The following is a 21,991-nucleotide window of genomic DNA, read 5'->3' as shown; positions in this document are numbered from 1 at the left end:
GCGCGCTATTTCTCAGTATTAATGAGTAAACAGATGAAGACAGACAATGGAAATTAGCATAAATGATATATATGTGCAAGGCAGAATAACAAAAGAAAGATGAATTTAACTCAGAGTAGACACAGACAGTGAAGAGTAGAGGCAGGTACATACTTTCCTTATGAGGGGATACAAATACAGGAAGAGTGCTGGAGAGACACTAGGTTTGATAATCCCTATAGTTGCATACCACAACCTGCCACCTCTCTAAACCAAATACCAGAAGGAGGGTTGGCCTATGTCTCTCTCATTGCTACCCAGTGTGACCGCAATGTAGCTGTCCAAGGAAAAGATGGTAAGTCCTATCTGTTTCTCTAACATAAAGTACCAGAGGGCTCATGGTTACTTCACAGGAGTTTCAGCCCAGTGCTCGTATCTATTTGTGTCAGATTACTTTAGATACTCTGAAAACTCATACCACTTATTTAATTTGTTAAGCCAGTAGTTAATTTAGAATCGTGATAACTGTTCCTGGCAGCCTGAATTAATTACATAAAAGCTCCCTTGAGGAAGGTAACATTCAGGCCACTTAAGAGTCACATATAGAACACTATTTGAAATTATATTTTACTGGAATAATGATCATTATAGACAGTACCCCATCTTTAAAATTTTCATGCAAGAATTTAAAGTGTTACCCAGAATGATGACTCATATTTAATTGCAGATGATGTAAGTATAATAATATATTGTACACAAGAACCATAATACTAAGAATAGAATATTAAAATCTATGATTCATACATGCTAGGTACTATGATTATTCCTTTATATGCATTAGCTCACTTTTTACCCCACAACAAACTTATAAAGCAGATATGATTTTACAGATGAGAAAATCGGAGCTTACAGATCATAAATACTATGCAGTACACTTTTTGAGATACTCGGTCTTCTATACAATCATTATCCTAGAGCAGACACTATCACTAGTAGAGGATAGCACTTCATAATTTATAAACATTTATACATACTTTTTTTAAAGATTCACAATAGTCCCAGATCTCCCATTTTAATGATGAAGAAACAAATTCTAGAAAATATAATCATTTTCTCAAAGGTCATCCATATAAAAGCTCATGTGTTCTTTATTTTACTGTTCACACATAGTAAAAAAAAAAAGATCTGTGTTGTCTAGTAGGTTTTGCAAACACGCATAATCTATGGATTATTTCTAAAGAAATGATTCTCTACCCAAGAATACATCAGCAGATCATTAGTAGTTAACAGGGTTCCTTTTGATAAACAGTGACCTAACCAGGATCACTATAGGTTCAAGGCCAGTCTGGGCAACACAGTGAGCTCAATGCCAGCCAGAAATACATAGTGAGATTCTGTCTCAACAAAGCAAAACAAAACAAATGTTGCTATATAATAATTTTAAAACATTCATTTAACAAATGATCAAAATGTAGTATAGATTTAAACTCAATGCTTAATTTGATTGTACATGTCCTACCTGAGCAATAACATCTAAAGAATCGCATCAAAAGGTCACACAGGTGCTTTAGTCACCTTATCAGCCCAACTATTTTTTTTTTCCAGCAATAGAAATGAGCAACTGATTCCATTCTTAGTTTGCTGGTCTTAATATTACCATTTCACTTTTGATGAAAACAGATGTCAAGTCAGTGAAGGCAGAGTAAGGATTTAACATCCTGCCTCTTAAAATAGTTGCTTTTAAATGATTTTCACAGACATATCTCCATGGAAACTGGACAGAAAAAGATACCTCTAGCCAAAAAACACAAGTTTTCTATGTAAGTTTATGTGTTGGTCGTCAAGAGGTATCTGGCCCACAGTTCAGGGCTGCTGCTGAATGTTAAGTATGAAAATTTGACTAGTAAATAAACATGAGAGGGAAATCTCTTTGTCAATTCAGTCTTAATTTTCCATTAGCAGCGAGAGAAAAATGATCTTGATCTTTAACCTATAGCAAATATACTACTATAATGTTTAGGCTTTTATTTTATTTATTTTTTTGTTTATGTGAGATTTTGCCTTTGTTTAGTACTATATATGAAAGTTCCCTAGAGGGGAATTATCCTTTTCTGTGCACAATGCCATGAACTTTTAAGTACCTGCTGAAAACTATTTTTAAAAACCACAGTAGTCACATCTGAACTTGTAACAAGGAATGTACACCATCCTGCCAAACGGTATGAAATCATGTGTTACTCTGGCAGTTTATAAGCATAATAATAAGCTATTTTATTCTTGCTTTAAGATACTCATTTTTGCTTTAAAATACTGTGAAATCCAATAAAGAGGTGGAATACATCCATTAAAAGACTCTTCTTGTATAAAAAATAGCAAGATAGGCATAACTTTCAATGGTATTTCTCTCAATAGTTAATAGTTGAGATAACCAAAAAGCTATTTTTATAACACTAAAGAAAAGACTATTCCCGTATTTCTATATTAATATTTAAATGGAAATGCACTTTAATAGAATCTTTATAGATATGACAGATTATATTTTGATTTATTAACCACACACCTCCCACATACACATCCCCTTCTACTCCTGTGCCCTCTTTCATTTAAACAGACCATCCTGTATCCTGTACACTTGCCTAAGAGAAAGTCTCACGACAGAAAACAGAAAAATGATCCATTTTAGAATCGTCCATCTAAAACACAGCTATAAGGGAAACTGAAGAAAGCACCAGATTTGGGATAAAACTTGACAGATGAAAGCCAGGCTGCTTAGCCTTAGGTGAACTAAAGATTCCCCAAGCTAAAGAGAACAAGAGGTCAAAGAGGAAGCAGGGGAACCCAGATAGGTTGGTACCAAAGAAGGGAGTGGCTTCCTTCAGTCCTAGGCTAAGTTCGCCAGTTGCTGATGTCTGCCAGCTCCTTTCCTTGATTTTCCTGCTTGTGACACCAAGACATTTTTCCCTCACCAGCTGGTTGGATGCTAAGCTCTTGTATCAGTTAGCTTTGCATAACTAGAACAGGAGAGGTTTAACCTCGCTCATAGTTTCAGAGGTTTCTGTCCATGGTCAGCTGGCTCCTAGACAGGAACATCGTGACGGAAGGGTGTGATGGAAAAAAATCCCTTTGCTTCATGTTGGCCCAGAAACAGAGTACAGGAAAGAGTGTCAGCAAGACATATACTCTCCAAGGTTTACCCCACTCTGACCCACCTCCCAATGGACCCCAACTCTTTACCGCACATCTACTGATAAGTAAGGCAGCCCCATGACCTAATCACTTTTCCAAAAGTCTCTTAATCCAGTCAAAAGGAACTTGACCCTCAGAGATCTACTGAGGGAGAGCACTAGAGGGACACTAAAAGGACTGAGCTTGTCTCTCTGGGTCCAGTGATACTCTTGTCTTGTCTTGCTCCCACAGCGCATAGTGGCGAGCACACATGGAACTCCCAGTGCTTAGCATTCATTCAAAGTCAAATTCAGTGACAGCAACGTTGTAGCAGCTTAGCAGAGATGTCCATAGGACAATCCCTACCCATTGCTAGGCTCCCTGGTCCCTAGAGCACGCTTCCCAGCACACCACTTTGAGTGCTGATTCTCAGCAACTTCAACAGCATGCTATATTTACCTGGTAGCTTGCGATGGTCCTCCAGAGGGAGCATCCCTTCAAGTTTCTCCATCAAGGCACCTTAGAAAATTTCTCTATCCTCTCCACTGAACACTGGACCCCAATTCAGGATGAGGTGACCACTGCATGTCTGTCCCTCTCTTCGGTACTCCACCTCAGCCCTAGAGGTAGTGACTTCCCTTTATGTCCTTCATATATTCTTTAGTTATCTCTTTTACTCTTCAGTAGATAATACCCTGTTATAGTTAGCAACTTCTTACATTAAAACTTCCCTGTCAGAATTACGCTATAGTTGGAATCTGGAATTTCCCCTAAATAAACAAAACAGCACTGGACTTCGCAAGGGCATAATCAAAATAATTTCCCAAGCCCATCTATACTGGCACTTCTCCCAGAACATCCCTACAACCTGTTTCTGAACCAGGGACGATCTTGCCAGAAACCACTTAGTAATTGTGTTAGTCAGCCATGTGCCTAAAGCAAGAGAGCCAAGGGATCATGGAATGTAACCTCTAAAATGTAAGCCACGATAAAGCTCTCTATAAATGTTAAAGGCTTAGTCCCCAGAAGGTGCTTCTGGGAGTTGGTAGAACCTGTAAGATTTGGGGCCTACTAGGAGGTCTTCAGGTCACTGGGGATGTGCCTTTGAGGGGGATCATGAGATCACCTGACCCTTCTTCTTCTTGCCTTTCATGCTTCAGCCAAGAGGTGAGAAGTTCTGCTCCACTATGTACTTCTAACATGCTAAGCTGCCTTGCCAACACAGTCAAGAGACCATGGAGAAGAATCTCAAAAATGCTGAGCCAAAATAAGCCTCTTTATGAGTTTTCTCTGGAATTTGTTACAGTGGTGGAAAGCTGACTAGCATAATTAGTGTGTGGTCCTGGCTCAATCCTCCCCGGTTCAGGTACAGGGTAGAGGAATGTCCCAGGAAATACAGCGGCACAGATGGAATTAGGGAGCACTTTGCCATGCCTTTAAATAGCCCAGTGCTGACTTTTATTTACTTGTTTGTTGGCAACAGGACACAGGATGTCAGTGATTCATGGCACACAGAGGCACCACAATTAATCAGGTTATCACTCTGACAAATGCCAAATGAAGCAAGATGCTTCAAGTTGGCTTCAAGACGGCCACTGCACTTGACTGTGAGGCTGTAATGAGGATGACAAGGACTGTGGGGTGTGATGGGTTCTTCTGAGTACAGTGGAGAACTTAAAAGGAAAACAACAGCGGGGTCTTTTAATTCCCAGTTCAAGTCATAGTCTGAGACCTACAGAGATTCCACAACAGCTCTAAAAGAATCTGTCATTTTGTGTTGCCACAGCATTGATATGGCTGATAGTCAAACACAAAATTTAATTGGGCAGGTTACTAAATTACAGTGTCAGTTGAATTTACACTTCATCAAGTTTTTCTTATGAAAGTTAGAAAAATAAAATAAAAGGATCCTAAAACTTGCAATAGGGACATCTTGTTGAACTCTGTTGTAACGGACAATCTTTAAACCCACGTCACTCCTAGCTTTTGTTGTTAGTGGAAGTAGCTTGTCACTTTGTGTCTAGAAAAAGAAGTCTTCCTTTACTTGAAAACTAAATGATAACCTTATTGGGTATCTTAAAAAGGAACACTCATTCAAATCCATAAACAGAGTCAAACTTCAGCATAATCCAGGGGAATTAGTATACCACATTACTCATAGGAAAAAACTTCTATACTAAAAGAATTGCAAAATTTTGCAACTACATATAAGCAGGAACCCAGAGAACACATGAAGAAGTAGATTCAGAGGACAGTAAGCCAAGAAGGGTAAGATGCAGCACTAGATCAGAAAGAATTCATGGATATGGCTATGTGTACTACAATTTACAGATTTACTGTTAGTTCAGGAAGACGGAGGTGTAGCTTACTTGGTAGGTTGATTGAATCTTGTTTTCAGTGGTGGCCTGTATTTAGTGAAGATGAAATACCAGTGCTTCTCTGGCATGTGTGGGAGAGAATTCAAAGGTATGGAGAAAAAAAAATGGGGTGAATATACAGTGTGCTATCTACACACCTGCCCCTCAACTGCATTCAGCAAGAACATCCCAAAGGTACTCCTTTTGATAAGGTACTGAGAAAAAGATTGGAGAGGGAGCCACTGCATCCTGGTACTCTCCTTCAGAGGCCAGATATGATAAAGACAGATCCAGGATTCCAATGTATCCCCTCAGCAGAGGCCAAGTGACAGACTCTGATTGCCAGTGACAAGTTGGTAACTTTTAGCCTAATGAGCAGCAGAAATAGACTGTTAGTGAGAGAGCCTTGGCCTTCGGAGATCTTTGGTGGTCATCAAATGATTAGGGTACTCCTGGAAAGGAAAGTAATGACCAGCCTACTAGCGTAGTTTTATATCTAAATAACAGAAGAGAGGCTCTCGGTCTAATAGACAAAATACAGGCCTGAGTTGCCACTGTCTAATAAAAAGTCACAGCCTCTCACACAACTTCCAGACCTAAGTCAATTCAAAGGCCCAAAGCACCTTGGTTAACAGAGAAACTCCCTTTGAGGAAGATCTTGAAGCACTACCTCAGCTGCACAGTATCAATTTTCCTCTGAGTCTTCCCCAAAGAGATTTTCAGGTATTTACTAGAGTAACTGTTCACTAGGGAAAGGAAAATAGACAGGTTTTCTGGAAATATTGGGCACTTGTTATAAATCAAAAGTATATAATTTTTGGAGTCTGATAATTCCACTTTGCTATATCCATGTAAAAGCTCTCGGTTTTGTTTTTGAGGGATTTTTTTTTTTGCAGGGGGGATAAGGTATTCAGGTGGTAGATGAAGCATTAGGCAGAATTTGACTCACAGTGAGCCTTGCTGTGTCTAACAGTACCCGAATTGTACAGTTGGAATTACCAAAATTGGTAAATCATAGCACCCCAATACTGGTTCTTTGAATCCTAGATAAGGGAATGTTTTCATGTTTTGCTCACTGGTGTATCTGAAGTGCCTAGGATAGGGACATGGTGGGCATTATATGTCCAATAAGTCAATGAATGAACCTCATAAGACATACAATCTTCAACTTCAGTGTAATAGTGACTTTCTTAACCACAGGTCTCCACATTGTATATGAAAATTTACTTTTAATCTCTGGTGAATGAATACTGTCTTCACTTGACAGATTTCTGTCAATAATTAATAGCTGTTTTTCAGTACTTTTTTTTTTTTCTTCATACCTAACAGTAACTACTATCTTCAAAATCTTAATTCTGGATTCTGTGTGGTTCTGGATTTCACACCATTAAGAGGTCCAGTTGTCAACCTAGTATCCTCCAGATCAGTAAGGAAGAGATGGGCACTACTTTTTCTTTCTTTTCTGTGCTAGATCTGCTTATAGAAAAGGAAGCCCAGCTCAGTTCCCTTTTTAACCTCCATACTGAAGGGACATTTGTGAGGAAGTCTGTTTCTGCCAGTGACAGACCACGTTAGAGGTCCCAGGGAAATGCAGTTTACCCTTTTGCCTTCCTGGGTTTGCTGCTGACCCAATGTGTAGTTGGAGAGTATAAGAACAAGTATTCACCCTAACTAAAACTACCATAAGCTAGTTCTTCAACAATATTAGCATCAAACTGTGTGGAAGATGAAAAGAAAATAAAAAGCGAGAACACTGACCTGTGTGATGTAGATGACTTTGTGTAGCTGAATTAATATCTGCTGAATAGGATCACTGATCTGACGCACTTTCCTCTGGGACACAGCAATCCCTGCAGATGCTGTAGGTAATAAATTCTGTAGTTAGTCAAGTTCTCTTCTAAAAGTGGTATTGTAGTGGAAAATGAGCTAAAATTCTGAAAAAAAAAAAAAAAGTAAAGCAAAGACCTCATCCTAAGGCAACATGCAATATTTTATGGAGTAAACAATTTCATCCCTTCATTTCTCAAGTCAATTAACATAATGATGCTATTTGTCATAACATTTGAAAGACCACTTATCTCTTGAACATTTTGCATGCGAGTACAGCAGGCAACCTTCAGGAGGTACTGATACTTTGGATGCTATTGCCCCTGAAAAGCTTGGCTGCAGACACGTGTAGTGAAAAGGCTATCACGCTTTTAATTTTTATATTCATAATGCCCTTTATACTATGTTAAACTATTTTTATCCAAACTACTAAAGGCAGACAGCAAGAAGGCAATTTGGTGGAGTAAAGAAACAAACATTCTCTTAACTACAATTTAGTGACTTTCAAATCCTTGATTATTACAAATTATAATTTCACCTGGACTTTTCTGTACTCCAGTCTCAGTTGGACAGGCTTCATTTTCCTGAATTTTCACTACAAAGCCACATCACCTTCAGAGACTCAGGCTAAATGGTGGCAGGCTGCAAATGAACTGCTTCTCCAACGGTGTCATGGTTATACGTGTTTATTCTTGTGTCCAGGAATAAAAACTAGTTAAAGGAGTGGCTTAAATTCCTATATTCGCCATGAGGCCCCACTCTTCTTCTTACCCATGGATCCAAGTGGAGAAAATGGGAGAGACGCTTACATGTGGGTGTATGTATGTTCCCCCTTTTCCTTCTGTCCTTTCCCTTCCTCTCTTTAACCTATAGCATAATTTCTGCAACATTATTCTTTCACTAATTTCCTGTTTTAAAAAAGTCCCGCAGACCCATTTTTCTTCTCTACAATGGTGAGTGCATATAAAATTAAATTTGAATATAATCACTGAAAGATATTTTGAAAATTACTCAGAAGTGCTTACTGAAACTGTTTGCAGATTTTACCTTAAATATTTTGTTCTCAAAGATTTAAAGAGAAAATTCGGTGTGGTTGTTTAGCAGTCAACTTTGATTTATTACAACATATAAAAATTTACATTTATGGCACAAAAAATTAGAATGAAACATAAACAACCTTATTTGCAGGTATCTCATACTGAGTTAGTTGAAAAAGCAGCACAGGAAATATCCTAGTTCTCTATCATCTGCAGTTAACATTTCATTTAAATATCTGGAAGTTAAAGAATTTATCTCCCCTTGAAGGTTGTGTCTGACTTTTTAGCATCGATTATTTGATCGTTAATATGAGGTTTTAATAAATTACCCTTTTTGTGAAAAAAAGGAGATAGGGTAAAGCAGAAGGAATTAACGTAATTACAAAATAGAAAACAAAACTGGAGTTGTCTGTCTCAGCTTATAAAGGTTACCATGTGTACTCATGCCTTATTTCCCACATATTGCTGTCTCCTTGCAGAAGTAAGTCTCTCTTGGTTTGTTTGTCTAGATCCACACCAAAAACTGGAGACCACGTGGCTGTCACCACAGGAACATTAACTTTGCATTTTCTAAAAATGATAGGCTTGAATTCTAAACACTTTCTGCTGCTTTGTTATTTATTTGTAGACACAGTGTCCATAGGTAACGAGTAAAAATCTCACAGCATGGCAGAGTTCTTAGGTTTGTGACTTTGTGAATGGGTTATCACACAGGCTTGACTCTACCTTGCCACAAGCATGTGCTCATCTGTGGCCCTAAACACAAAAACAAAGAGAGTTAGCTAGAATGTCTGTCTTCTGAATTTACTGAATAAGCAATTTCACTCAAAGATACTTTTTTGCTTAGGCCCGTTTTGACCACTACTCTCTCAATCCCAGTAAATCTTGGACTTTGAAAAATAGTTTTGGTTGTTTACTCTCTAAAACAACAAATAAACAGAAACCTAAAATGTTTGATTACCTTTGCTCCTTATAAAACAAGTGAACACACAATAACATAAGTATTACAAATGAGGCTCCAATCCCCTGGGAACCTCCACTCATCACAGCCACCTATCCAGTAGTAACACCTGATACTGGCTTAGTCTCTTTTTTATCCATTTACATATGTGTGTTTAGCAGAAAAAGACTTTTCAAACTGTAGTTAAGCCCTAAAGTCAATTTAATGGGTTATGACCAGCATTTGAAAAATGGAATGAAATCAACTGGAAGAGGACAGAACATTTTCAGAGTGCAGTGCGTACAGTAAGAGTCCAATCAATCAAGATATAAAATGTGCTCCTCTTTGAGGGACCTCTCCAAGAAAGTTTGAAAGCTACTATGAGAGGAAATATAGTCCTTTTCTCTCCCTTCCTTCTTTCATTTTTCCTTTTATTTTTCTCACCCTTCATCTCTTTTTTCCTCTCTCTCTCTTTTTAAAATGAACGGTGAGACATCATGCCATAGAGATAGTTTTATAATTTTTCAGTCTATCTTTTTACATCAACACACCCAGTGATAGCTCATTTTTTCTAATCAATCAATAATACTGCATATTTTGAATATGCTATAATTCCCTTAGCCTCTTTTCTCTTGCTAGGCTCTTAGTTTTCTTTGAATTTCTCAAGATACTTCAGTGAGTACACTTGCGCATGCCTCACTGTGAACTTTAATGAATGGGGCCAAAACACACAGGAGTTTTCCCTCATTGGACCATCTATCCTAATGGAAAACCATACTCTGACCTCACTTTTGCAACAGTAACAATAAATAAATTAATTGTAGTTCAAATCTAGAAATGTTCAGCAATCAGACCGTGTCCCTGGCAGACTAGGGCCTGCACTCAACTAGAATTTCATGAGGAGCTTTGCCCCATGAACCATGCGATGGGAGATAAGGAGTGGGTGTAAAGAGTACACTTAGGAAGACTAGAAGTAAACAGCAGGCCTTCAGTAGGCAGGAGATGTGGACCTGGCATGAGAGAAGTTGGGTTTTAACGGTGGTTTCAGAATACAAAAGGCAATGCTGGTGGAGGACAGAGTCGGCTCAGGGAAGGCAGCATCCACTTTAGATGGTGTGCAGTGGGAGAGGTAACCAGGGACCATACAGGATGGTGAGGAGCCAGAAAGTAACTGCGTTTTGGGATGGGCAATTTCACAAGAAGTTGTCTAGGGCTGACGTCAGAGGCCTGGCTTGAACAGTCTCTCTCTGCCAAGTATTAGCAACCTTGTTTCAGCCAAGCCATGATTTATTTGAGCCTTGGTTTCTTCCCCTGAAGTGGAAGCATGGTGAAAAGGCGAATAAAATGGAGCGGTTGAGGCTGCACAGACTGGGGCAGGAGGAGGTCTGCAATGTGTAGTAATTGTCTGTGGGGAGCAGGAGCCGAGGAGACTGCTGATACAAGGGTCTAAGTGACTGAGAGTGATGTCTGCTTAGGTATGAATCTGGTCTGTTCCTCCAAAGTTGTGCAGAGTGTTATGGTTTATATCTAACATGTCCGTCTCAATTCTCATGTGTGAGGCTGACTGGATGAAGGAGCACTACATTGCCAGTACAAAGTGTGCTGTGAGGAGGGAAGGCCTGGCTGGAGGCAGCCACTGAGGGTGTGACACGGAAGGATGCACTCTTGTCCTCCCTTCTCTCTGCTTCCTGGCTGCCATGGGCTGAGCACCTCTGCCAGACCCCTCTGCCATCCTGTTTCTGCCCTGGAGCTGGCCAACCATGGATTGAAATGGTGACTCAAAATAAACATCTCCTACTTGAAGTTGTGGATATTGGGTATTTTGCTCCAGCAGAAAGAAAGGAACTAAAACACAGGGGTTTAATACCCTAGTCTTATTAATACCCTTGGGAAGTGGAAATATAATCTGAACGTGATGTTCAGACGTGGGGTCTTGAGAAAGAGCTTAGGTTTAAATAAGGTCATCAGGATGAACTCCCATGATTGAGTCCTGCTGGCTCTGTAAGAGAGGGACAGAAACTTGTCATGCAAGCTCTCTGTAATTGCTTACGATAACATGTACTACCTACTGACTGTCAGGAACAAGGCCATCACCAGAACTGAGCCAGGGCTAGCACCACACTCCTGAATGTCCACATCTATGAGCTAAACTTCTTTATACAGTTAGCTTGCCTCCAATATTTCATTATAGTCATGAGAAGCTGACTAATACAACACCCCACCAGAAGAGAGGGATCAATGGAGAAAGTGCTACTTGGGCGAGGGGGCTGGGCACAGCAATCTTCCTACCACAACAGAGCGACCATCTACAGTGTGTCAGGCGGTAGCTGTTGACAAGGGACTTGACAGGCTGGAATTAGGTCTCCAGTGCCCTCACCCCTGGTGGAATTTCCCACAGGATGGCAGAAAGCCAGGTCAAAGTACTGGCTCCTTTAAACCCCTAGGTGATCAAGAAACAAACTCCTTTCATTTTAACTTCAGAAACATGTGGCTTAAAGGCCACAGAAGCCAGGTGCTTTGAAGTCTTTCCCTCTTGAATTCTGGATGAATCTCTTTCATGTAGTGCATCTTACATCCTGTTCTGGCTCAATTGAGTATGAGAGTTTGCGCGTGCGCACGCGCGCGCGCGTGTGTGTGTGCGCTGAGGGTTAGGGTACTCCCATTTTAAAAATGCTGTCATTTTGTTTCTTTTTCAGGATAGAAAATAAAACATAATTTCAAGATTTTTGAAGTTGAAGTTCCTAGAAATGGCTACATAAAACGCATGGCAAGACACTGTGTGCACACTTCACTGATGTATTATTTCCCATACTTGCTTTTGACCCCCAGGGGCCTCCCCCAGTCAAGCAGCAGACTCTGAGGCTCACACTGCCTCAAGACAGGGTGGCTCACAGGGACCAGCAACAGAGGAAGTGAGTTCCTGCACATTAAAAAGCAAAAGTTTAAGCAAAATCCAGAAAGATTCAAAATAATTTTGCTGAACAAACTCTTCTGCCCCTCTTGGGTGAAATAAAGCTTCTCCTAGGAGAATGGGACACAAGAAGAAAAGGAAGGCTCAGGAGACACAAATATGCCACCTGACTTTGGGCTAAGTCTGGGATGGGGGCAGGAAGGACAGAGGTGGATGACTCTCTTCAAGGTTGGGCAATGGAGCAGATAAAGCTGCATCCCATTCCAACCCCAGCACAGAGTGTGGGGACAGTAGAGAGCATTTCATGGGATGTCACAGAGGAGAGGTTCTGTGTATTTCCAGGGTTCTGTGCCCAAAGGAGTGGGGAAAGATCAGCCTTCCTAAAGTTCCTAAGAAGATGAGGGACACCCTGCCCTATAGAGGTCTTGTCTTCATGTCAACAGGACACAGCTATGGGTGGAAATGTGATCAGGGAACTAGAAGCCAGGTGGGGTCACACAGCTCCTTTGAATGCTAATGTGCAAGGTGACCACACTTAAGGACATCAGTGTCAGCACAGGCAGTCTCAAAGCTCCTGTAATTTAATGCTGACAAAATTCCACCCAAGGAAGGAAAGCAACTGTCAATTTGCCCAATAGCCTGATGTGATAAAGAAATCACCAACTCACCTAATTTACCTATAGGCTAATTGATTGTGTTTTCTGATGGCAGTAAATATAAACATTAAGTTCAGTTTTGGCAAAATATAGAAAGATACATTTTTATGAACTTGTAGCCTAAAAGTAGCACCTCACTCTAGTTTATAAAGCTGGACTCTTCCTCATTGACTTAGTTACTTCTTACACTGTGCTACAATCACCTAAGTCAGGCTGGCTCCAACTTCCAGAGGAAATTTGTTTTTCTCTAGAAGTCAGTTTTATTGATTAAGCCAAGAATTCCTGAGAAAAAAATATTATACTATGAAAACACAGTGTGTTCACTATTACAGATGTAAGGATACCAACCAAACTACCAGGAATAAAAAGTAAAGATAGGGTTGGTCCTCTTCTATATTCACCATGCTACAACATTTTCTAATAACTCTACTTGGTCCCAATCTAAACTATGGGTGATATTGCAGTATGTTTAATGATTTATGGCAATAAAGATGCAAGCATTTCACTGTTCTTTAATATTAAAGGTTAACCTGAAGAAATCGATATATTGGTATGAATTTAAGGCTGATCAAGAAGTTGATAAAATTGCATCACCCTTAGAAATTTCACCAGTCTTATGCTAAATTTAGCAATCTTATTTCATCTTCTTCTTCTTGCCTAAATACCTATTCTAATTCTCATGGAATCAGGGCTTTTGTGCTCTAACTTATTCTATCATTAAAGATTTAAATACAACTTGGACAGCTGCCAAAGAATCACTTCCATAACTGTGCTTTTGTGCTCCAATATAATAAAAAATTATAAATAGTTATATAGATAAGATGTTCTATTGACACACTATCCAAAAGATTTCCAGTAATCTGTTAAACTCAAACTGAGAGTTTATTATAAAGAGCTTATCTCAGGGGCTAAGGATTTAGCTCAGTGGTGTCACCACCTGCCTCACAAGCACAAGGTCCTGAGTTCAATCCCTGGTACCAAAAAGAATAATAATAAAAAAAAAAAAACAAAGAGCTTGTCTCAGCTTGTAGAAAAGACAAGCAGGTGGCCTGCACAGAAGAATGAGGCCTCTTGCTATTGGGAGATTGGATTCCTACCTGTAACAGTCATTAGGCAATGGTGCTGCCACAGCTAACATTATCTTAAAGAAAGGAAATTATCAGGAACTTAATGAGTGATTCAATAATTAATATTCTCTTATAGGTTAAATACTGTTTGCTGACAACCCTAAAGAATTCACTCCCCCAACAGAAGCTAACATGTGGACAGACAGTTGGCTGTTGATACTGAACAATTCTATAAGGAAATTTGTTGACTAGACACCCATGTGTATAAAGTTGTGTGGCTTCAACAGTCTCTTAAAAACAGTAAGGGATGATGAAAAATTGATCCAATAACTCCTACATGATGCAAAGAAGAACAACGTAAGACTGATAGGAATCGATGAAGTAGCAGGAGAAAATACAAATGACTTAAAAAAGCTCTTCACAGAATTAATGACAGAAAATTTCCCAAACAGAAGGGAAGAATGAGACATACAGATAAGTGAGGCATATAGGACTCCAACTAGCCATGAGCAGAAAAAATCGGCACCTAGACATATAATAATCAAGATCTTAGAAACCCAACAGAAGAACAAAATACTACAAGCAGTAAGAGAAAGAAACAAATCACATCCAAAGGAAAGCCCATCAGAATCACAGCAGACTTTTCAACACAAACCCTCAGGTCAAGGAGAGCCTGGAGTGACTTATTTCAAGTCCTAAAAGAAACAACCTCCAACCTAGACTGATGTATCCTGCAAAACTCTCTTTCAAAATGGATGGGGAAATAAGATACTTCCATGACAAAGAATACCTGAGAAACTTCATGAATACCAAACCAGCACTACAAGGAATTCTAAACAATATCATAGAAAAAGACAATGAAGGTCACAATACCATGAGGCCCAAAAGACCAGATCAAATAGGCAAGGCAAGAAACTAAAAGAAGAGGGCGAAAAACTAAAAAGAGTCAACAAAAGGACAATAACATGACAATAAGAAGTCAGTACATATCAGTTATAACCATCAATGCCAATGGCCTCAATTTACCAGTCAAGAGAAATAGACTTGCAGAATGGATTAAGAAGCAAAATCCAACAAGGTCTTGTATACAAGGAACATACCTAGTACAAAAAGAAGCCCACAGACTGAAAGTGAAAGGATGGAAAACAATTCTCCACACAACAGGCTCCCAGAAAAAAAGCAGGGGTAGCAATCTTATTTGCAGACAAAGTAAATTTCAAACCAAAACTGATTAAGGAGACAAAGAAGGCCACTACATCCTTGTAAAGGGAACAATTCAAGAGGAAGAGATGACAATCATAAACATATATGCACCAAATATTAATGCCCCAACTATATAAAACAAATATTAAGTAACATGAAAAACCAAATAAGCACTAATACAATTGTAGTGGGGGACCTAAATACCCACTATCACAAATAGACAGATCATCTAGGCAGAAAATCAACAAGAAGTACTAGAACTCAACCAAGCTTTTGAACACATGGACTTAATAGACGTCTACAGAGTGTTCCACCCCAGAAAATCAGAATATACATTCTTTTTGGCTGCCCACAGGTCATTCTCCAAGATAGACCACATACTAGCTCACAGAACAGGTCTGAATAAATGCAAAAGAATTGAAGTTATCCCCTGTATATTATCAGATCATAGTGCAATCAAGCTGGAGACCAATAGCATAAGAAACCATAGGAACTTCACAAATACATGAAATTGAACAACACTCTCCTGAACAGTCAATGGATCACAGAGGAAATTAAAGAAGAAATGAGACAGTTTTTACAAACAAATGAAAATGCCAATACAACATACAGGTTTCTATGGGACACAATGAAAATAGTTCTACATGGAAAATTCATAGCACCGAATGCCCACACTAAGAAAACAGAGCGAGCTCAAATAACCTAATGATGAATCTTAGACTTGTAGAAAAACAAGAGCAAGAAAACCCCAAAGCTCGAACAAGAGAGGAAATTATAAAGATTAGAGCAGAAATCAATGCAATGGAAAATAAGAAAATGATACAAAAAATAAATGAATCAGTTGGTTCTTTTAAAGAATAAATAAAATTGATAAACCCTTAGCTAACCTTATCAAAAAAAGAAAATGGTTCAGATCCATGCAATCAGGATTGAAAAAGGTGAAGTCACAATAGATCCAACAGAAATCCAGAGGATCATTAATACCAACTTTGAGAACCTGTACTCTAATAAAATGGAAAACACAGAAGAAATAGGCAGATTTTTAGATACTTATGAATTACCAAAGTTGAACAAAGAAGATAAAAACATTTTAAACACTCCAATTATAATCAGTGAAATTGAAAAGGTAATTAAAAATTTACCAACAAAGAAAAGCCCAGGTCCTGATGGATTCACTGATGAATTTTACAAGATATTTAGAGAAGAACTACTGCCTTTACTCTTCAAACTTTCCAATGAAATTGAAAAGGAAGCAATACTTCCAAATTCATTCCTGGAAGCAAGTATCACTTTGATTCCCAAACCAGGGAAAGACTCAACTAAAAAAGAGAACTACAGGCCAATCTCCTGCAAAAATCCTTAATAAGATACTAGCAAACAGAATACAGAGGATCATCAGGAAGATCATACATCCTGACCAAATCGGATTTATTCCAGGGATGCAAGGATGGTTCCACATACGTAAGTCAATAAATGTAATACACTATATTAACAAAGTCAAGAACAAAAACCATATGATCCTCTAGATAGATGCAGAAAAAGTATTTGAGAAACTTCAACACCAATTCATGATAAAAAATCCCTGCAAAAAATTGCACTTAATAAAGTCTATCTATGAAAAACCAACAGCCAACATTATATTAAATGGCCAAAAACTGAAAACTTTCACATTAAATTCAGGAACAAGACAAGGATGCCCACTATCACCACTCCTCTTCGATATAGTTCTAGAATCATTAGCCACAGCAATTAGACAAGAAATTAAAGCAATATAAGTAGGAAAGGAAGAAGTTAAACTGTTATTATTTGCTGACAATATGATACTCTACTTTGAAGACCCAAAAAACTCCACCAAAAGACTTCTAGACTTAATTGACACTTTTAGCAGAGTAGCAGGATACAAGGTCAACACCCAAAAATCAATAGCCTTCTTGCACACAAGAGACTCACTGAGAGAGAAATTAGGGAAACAATTCTTTTCACAATAGCATTAAAAAAGTATCCAGGAATCAATCTAACAAAAGAAGCAAAAGACCTCTACACTGAAAACTACAGCACTCTGAAAAAAGAGAAAGAAGAGGATATGAGAAAATGGAAAGATATCCCCTGCTCCTGGGTAGGAAGAATCAACATATGAAAATGGCCATACTACCAAAACTGCTATACAGATTCAATGCAATGCCATTTGAAATTCCAACACTGTATTTCACAGAACAAAAAAAAAGAATCCAAAAATTCATTTGGAACCATAAGAGACCTAGAATAGCAAAAGCCATCCTAGGCAACAGAGACATGGTAGTGGTTATAACAATTCCCAATTTGAAACTATACCACAAAGCCACTGTGATAAAAACAGCATGGTACTGGCAAAGAAACAGATCTGAGGATGAGTGGAAAAGACTGGAAGACACAAAAACAAATCCAGATGCACTCAGCTACGTCATCTTTGACAAAGGAGCTGACCATCCTCAATGGAGGAAAGATAGCCTCTTTAATAAATGGTGTCGGAAAAACTGTATCTCAACATGTCAAAGATTAAAACTGGGCCCCTATCTTTCACCATGCACTAAATTAAAATCCAAGTGCATTAAAGATCTAAATATTAAAACAGAAACACTAAACTTGCTGGAAGATAAGTTAGGCAGAACTCTTGAAGACATTAGCATAGGAAAAGGCTTTATGAGAAATCCTCAGTAGCACGGGAACTAGCAGAAAGAATCAACAACTGGGATCTCATCTTATTAAAAAGCTTCTGCACTGCAAAAGAAACTGTCAACAGAACTAACAACCTACAATGTGGGAAAAAAATTTTACCAGCTACTCCTCAGACAAAGGACTCTTATCTAGAATATATAATGAACTAAAAAAAAAAAAAAACCAGCCCCTCCAAATATAAAGACCCAATTCAAAAATGGGCATCTGAAATGAACAGACATTTCTCAGACAAAGAAGTAAAAACAGCAAGTAAATATGTGAAAAAATGTTCCACATCACTGGTCATTCGAGAGATGCAGATGAAAACAACACTGAGATTTCACCTCACCCCACAAAGAATGGCTGCTGTCAAGAAATCAACCAATAACAAATGTTGGCGGGGTTGTGGGGAGAAAGGAACCCTTCTCCATTGTTGGTGGGAGTGCAGACTGGTGCAACCACTATGGAAATCAATATGGAGATACCTCAAAGAGCTGGGACTGGAGGTTCCATTTGACACAGCCATCCCTCTGCTGGGTATCTTTCCAAAAGAATTAAAAGAATCATATCATAGAGATATATATGCACCTATGTCTATAGCGACACAGTTTGTAATAGCTAAAACTTGGAAACAGCCCATTTGCCCATCAGTTGGAAACTGGATAAAGATGTGGTTTTCCTATAAAATGGAATATTACTCAGCCATAAAGAATGAGAAATTAGATTCATTCATAGGAAAATGGATACATATTGAAGATATACTCCTAAGTGAAATAAATAAGTCACACGTGTAAATACTGAATAGTTTCTCTGGTGTGAATAAAGTATAATTATGCATAAGATCCTAATGATATAATGGACAATGTGAAATAGGAAGAAAAGAGCTAAAGGAGTAGGGAAAGTGGGAAGGGTAGGGAAAAGCTAAGGGAAAATAAAAAAATATGAGAAAATGAAGAAATGAAAATGAAATGTTTGTAAAGGGGGAGGGAGGAGGGGTGAAGGGAGGGCAGGGACAGGGGGAAAAAATGAGAACCAAGACCTGTCATGTAAAGTTACAAGATCCCAATAATGAATGTAATTGTACTGTATACCTAAAATGTACCAATAAATTCAAGAGGAAAAAAATAAAAATTAAAAAAGAAAGTTGTGTGGTTTCATATACAAAACACTTCACAATTATCACCCAAGTGATACTGACCTCCCTTTACTCCTACCATAGAGTTGTGTGTCTTTCAACTTTTCTTTTCTTTACCCTTTGCTCCTAGTCAGGGCACAGGTATGGGAGCTGGCATCTAACATTAAAGTGACTTCAATTTGTACTTTAGCTTGGATGTAAACCATCAATAACTTCTGTGAGACTGAGGGTCTCCTGAAAATGTCACTAGAAAGATTCTGAAACATTTTTCTTGTTCAGGTAGCATCCTCCTTCATCGTGGTGCATACTTCTCAGTGCCTCCCTTGGCACAAAAAATGAGAAACCAAATCATCGTTGATAAAGAAAATTTGTGCCTCCCAGTCCTAATACTAAACTGAACTGTAATATAAAAAATATATTTGGCATATTTGTATTTGTGTGTGTGTGTGTGTTAATTGTTTTGCTATGCAGTTCATTCTGGTCCCAAAATCCTGGCAGTCCTCCTACTTCAACCTTCCAAGTGCAGGTATTACAGGCATGCACCACTACACTTGGCTTAAATTTTGGCACATTTGTATATACATGAGATCTCTTGAAAATGGGATCCAAGTCCAAACACAAAATTCATTTATGCTTCATATAAACTGTACCTTATACATATATAACCAGAAGCTAACTTCACATAATATTTTTAGTGAACTTGCTCTTTGACTGCAATTCATCACGAGATCAGAAGTGAATTTTCCACATGCCAACACTTTAAAAATGTAGGTTTTGGGGACATTTCAGATTTTAGATTTTCAGATTAAAGATGTTCAACTTGTATTTAAAAGTCTAATGTGAAAACAATCCTTGTTTCTAATTATTCATGTATTTCAGTAGAATAGCAAGGATAAACAAAGGTTTATACAGTGGCAGCCTGAATCACTTTCTTAATAAATAATTTTCAAGGACCCGATCATAAAATAGATACTTAAGGGTTAGATCAAGGTATCTGTATCTATATAAGTTAGCTTAAGATATAGATATTCAACTTGGGAAATGTGAATAATGTACTCTGAATCCCAATAAAAATACATAAAAGTATGTAATTAAATGCTGAGTCACACAGTATCCATTAGCATTATAGGACTTTAGACTAAAATCTGGTGACCTGATTTTTATATGCTAAAAAGTTGCTATATGATAAAATAAAATGAAATATATATTTAAAATCACTTTGCAAATTATGGAAAATATTTTTTTTCCTCATTGAGTTTTTTGGTACATTTTAGGTATAACAGTACAGTTACATTCATTGTTGGGATCTTGTTTTATGCACTGGATATCAACAACTTATTTGAAAGTAAGCTACTAAGGGTTTCCCATATAAAGACAACCAGAATACTAGTTCTCTAAAATATGTGGCTGAAACTTTGACTACTTTATTTAGGTCTGACCTTTATGAACAAAAGACACTTGTAAAAATAGATTCTCAGTCATCTAGGAAAAAAATATAATTTAGAGCCCAGAAATCATGAAGTGACAGTTTCTATTCAAAATGCAGAGCATAAGAATTCCCATACATCAGTTCAGTGCCTGGGTGTCAGGTACTGTCTAAATGAAAATCAGAGCAAGGGAGGCAAACATGTCACTGTTAATCCAGTCAAATTAGGTGACATTATTAGTTGACACTACATTTGCACTTTAAAATTTGGGTGTAACCCCCCATCCCAAAATACATTTAAATGGCACCAGTAGCATTTATAACATTACAGTGTATCCTGTGTATATGACAAAGAATGCACATGCAGAATTGGTATGATTTAGTTTTCACAAATATATGCCTTGACTCGAGAAGAAACTATTATTTTTTTATATATAATAGACCCTAGATTCTTCCCACTCAAAATATTTAATAACATCATTATTTGATTAATTACTTTGACTCTGTAGACAACAGAATTGATGATTTTTTAAAGACCTAAATTCCCCAAGGCATGAGGCATTTTTATAGTCTAATTTTACTCTGTAACTATACCGAATATGAAATAACCATAGCAGAAAATGTATTCTTTTTCCAACTTTCTTTTCTTTCTACTAATTATCTCTCAGATTAACTTTCAGTATGCTGCAAGTGTATCTTTACCATTTCTCAAATATTAGCTAGTGTTCTTTGATAACAAAGACGAAAGACTTAAGCAGTCAACAAAATACTTAGAATTTAAGGTTTTTCTTAGATTTTAGAACTGCCATCTATTAAAAGGAAGTGATAGCTTACTAGTTTCCCATTTATAGCAAAAATATAAATTTCCCCTATAAATAACTTGAGAAAAAGTAGGAAATTTAAGGGAAAATATTAGAAAAACAGTAGTACAAATGATACTCTGGATCGCTACATTTGTGCAATGTCCATTCACAAGTGACTAAAGGTGAGGAAATAGATATAAGGTAAACCTGTTAATATACTTATTCATTCATTGATTTCATATTAATTACTGTTATCATTTTCAACCATGCTATATAGGAATTTCTAAGTTTTTGCTTCTGTTGGCAGGAAACTGCAATCTATACTTAATCCAAAGAATGTGTATAAAATAAATTACAACAAGGGGAGTTGTAATAGCATTGCTTTGAAGTAGTTTCATGGTTATTTCTCAGGAGTTTGGAGAGGTCATTAAATACTGTTGTATTTTCACATTGTGAAACTAGCCATTCATATTTAAGAATACCCTATAGGCAAGATCACGTTGTAACAGCCACCTGATACTTCCAAACACCTTATTCTCTGTCCCACCATAACACATGGAAAACAATATTCATATCTTAGATATAGTCTCGGAGGTAGACTCAGACCTTTCTAAAATTCTCCCCTCCATACCAATTTTTTCCAGAATACTTAGGCAACACAGAGCAATAGATATTATGTACAGTTTCCACAAGATTCTTTGCATCTAAGAAAGGTAAATCAAATGTTCAGTAAGTAAAATATACTAATATAATGTGATTTTAAATAAAGTAATTATACCTTTCAGGGCTTT

The 21,991-nt window shown here is 37.7% G+C and overlaps 1 protein-coding gene across 5 annotated transcripts in view; it reads right to left on the bottom strand.

The window, feature by feature from the left end:
• Nek10 (NIMA related kinase 10) overlaps positions 1–21,991 on the bottom strand; it is a 237,548-nt gene that overhangs the window by 21,102 nt on the left and 194,455 nt on the right. For 3 of the 5 annotated variants that reach the window (XM_010638285.3, XM_010638287.3, XM_019209636.2), the window contains 2 exons: positions 9,092–9,121; positions 7,260–7,360 (listed from right to left, as the gene is read on the bottom strand). In XM_010638285.3, coding sequence (XP_010636587.1) covers positions 7,260–7,360; positions 9,092–9,121 — 131 coding nt within the window. The remainder of the gene's footprint in view (positions 1–7,259; positions 7,361–9,091; positions 9,122–21,991) is intronic. The other 2 variants (XM_010638286.3, XM_010638288.3) reach the window with 1 other exon arrangement.

Source organism: Fukomys damarensis, unplaced genomic scaffold (assembly GCF_012274545.1).
Source record: "Fukomys damarensis isolate Sample0158 unplaced genomic scaffold, DMR_v1.0_HiC HiC_scaffold_28, whole genome shotgun sequence".
NCBI classification, from domain to species: domain Eukaryota; kingdom Metazoa; phylum Chordata; class Mammalia; order Rodentia; family Bathyergidae; genus Fukomys; species Fukomys damarensis.
This window is presented reverse-complemented; position numbering and strand designations above follow the sequence as displayed.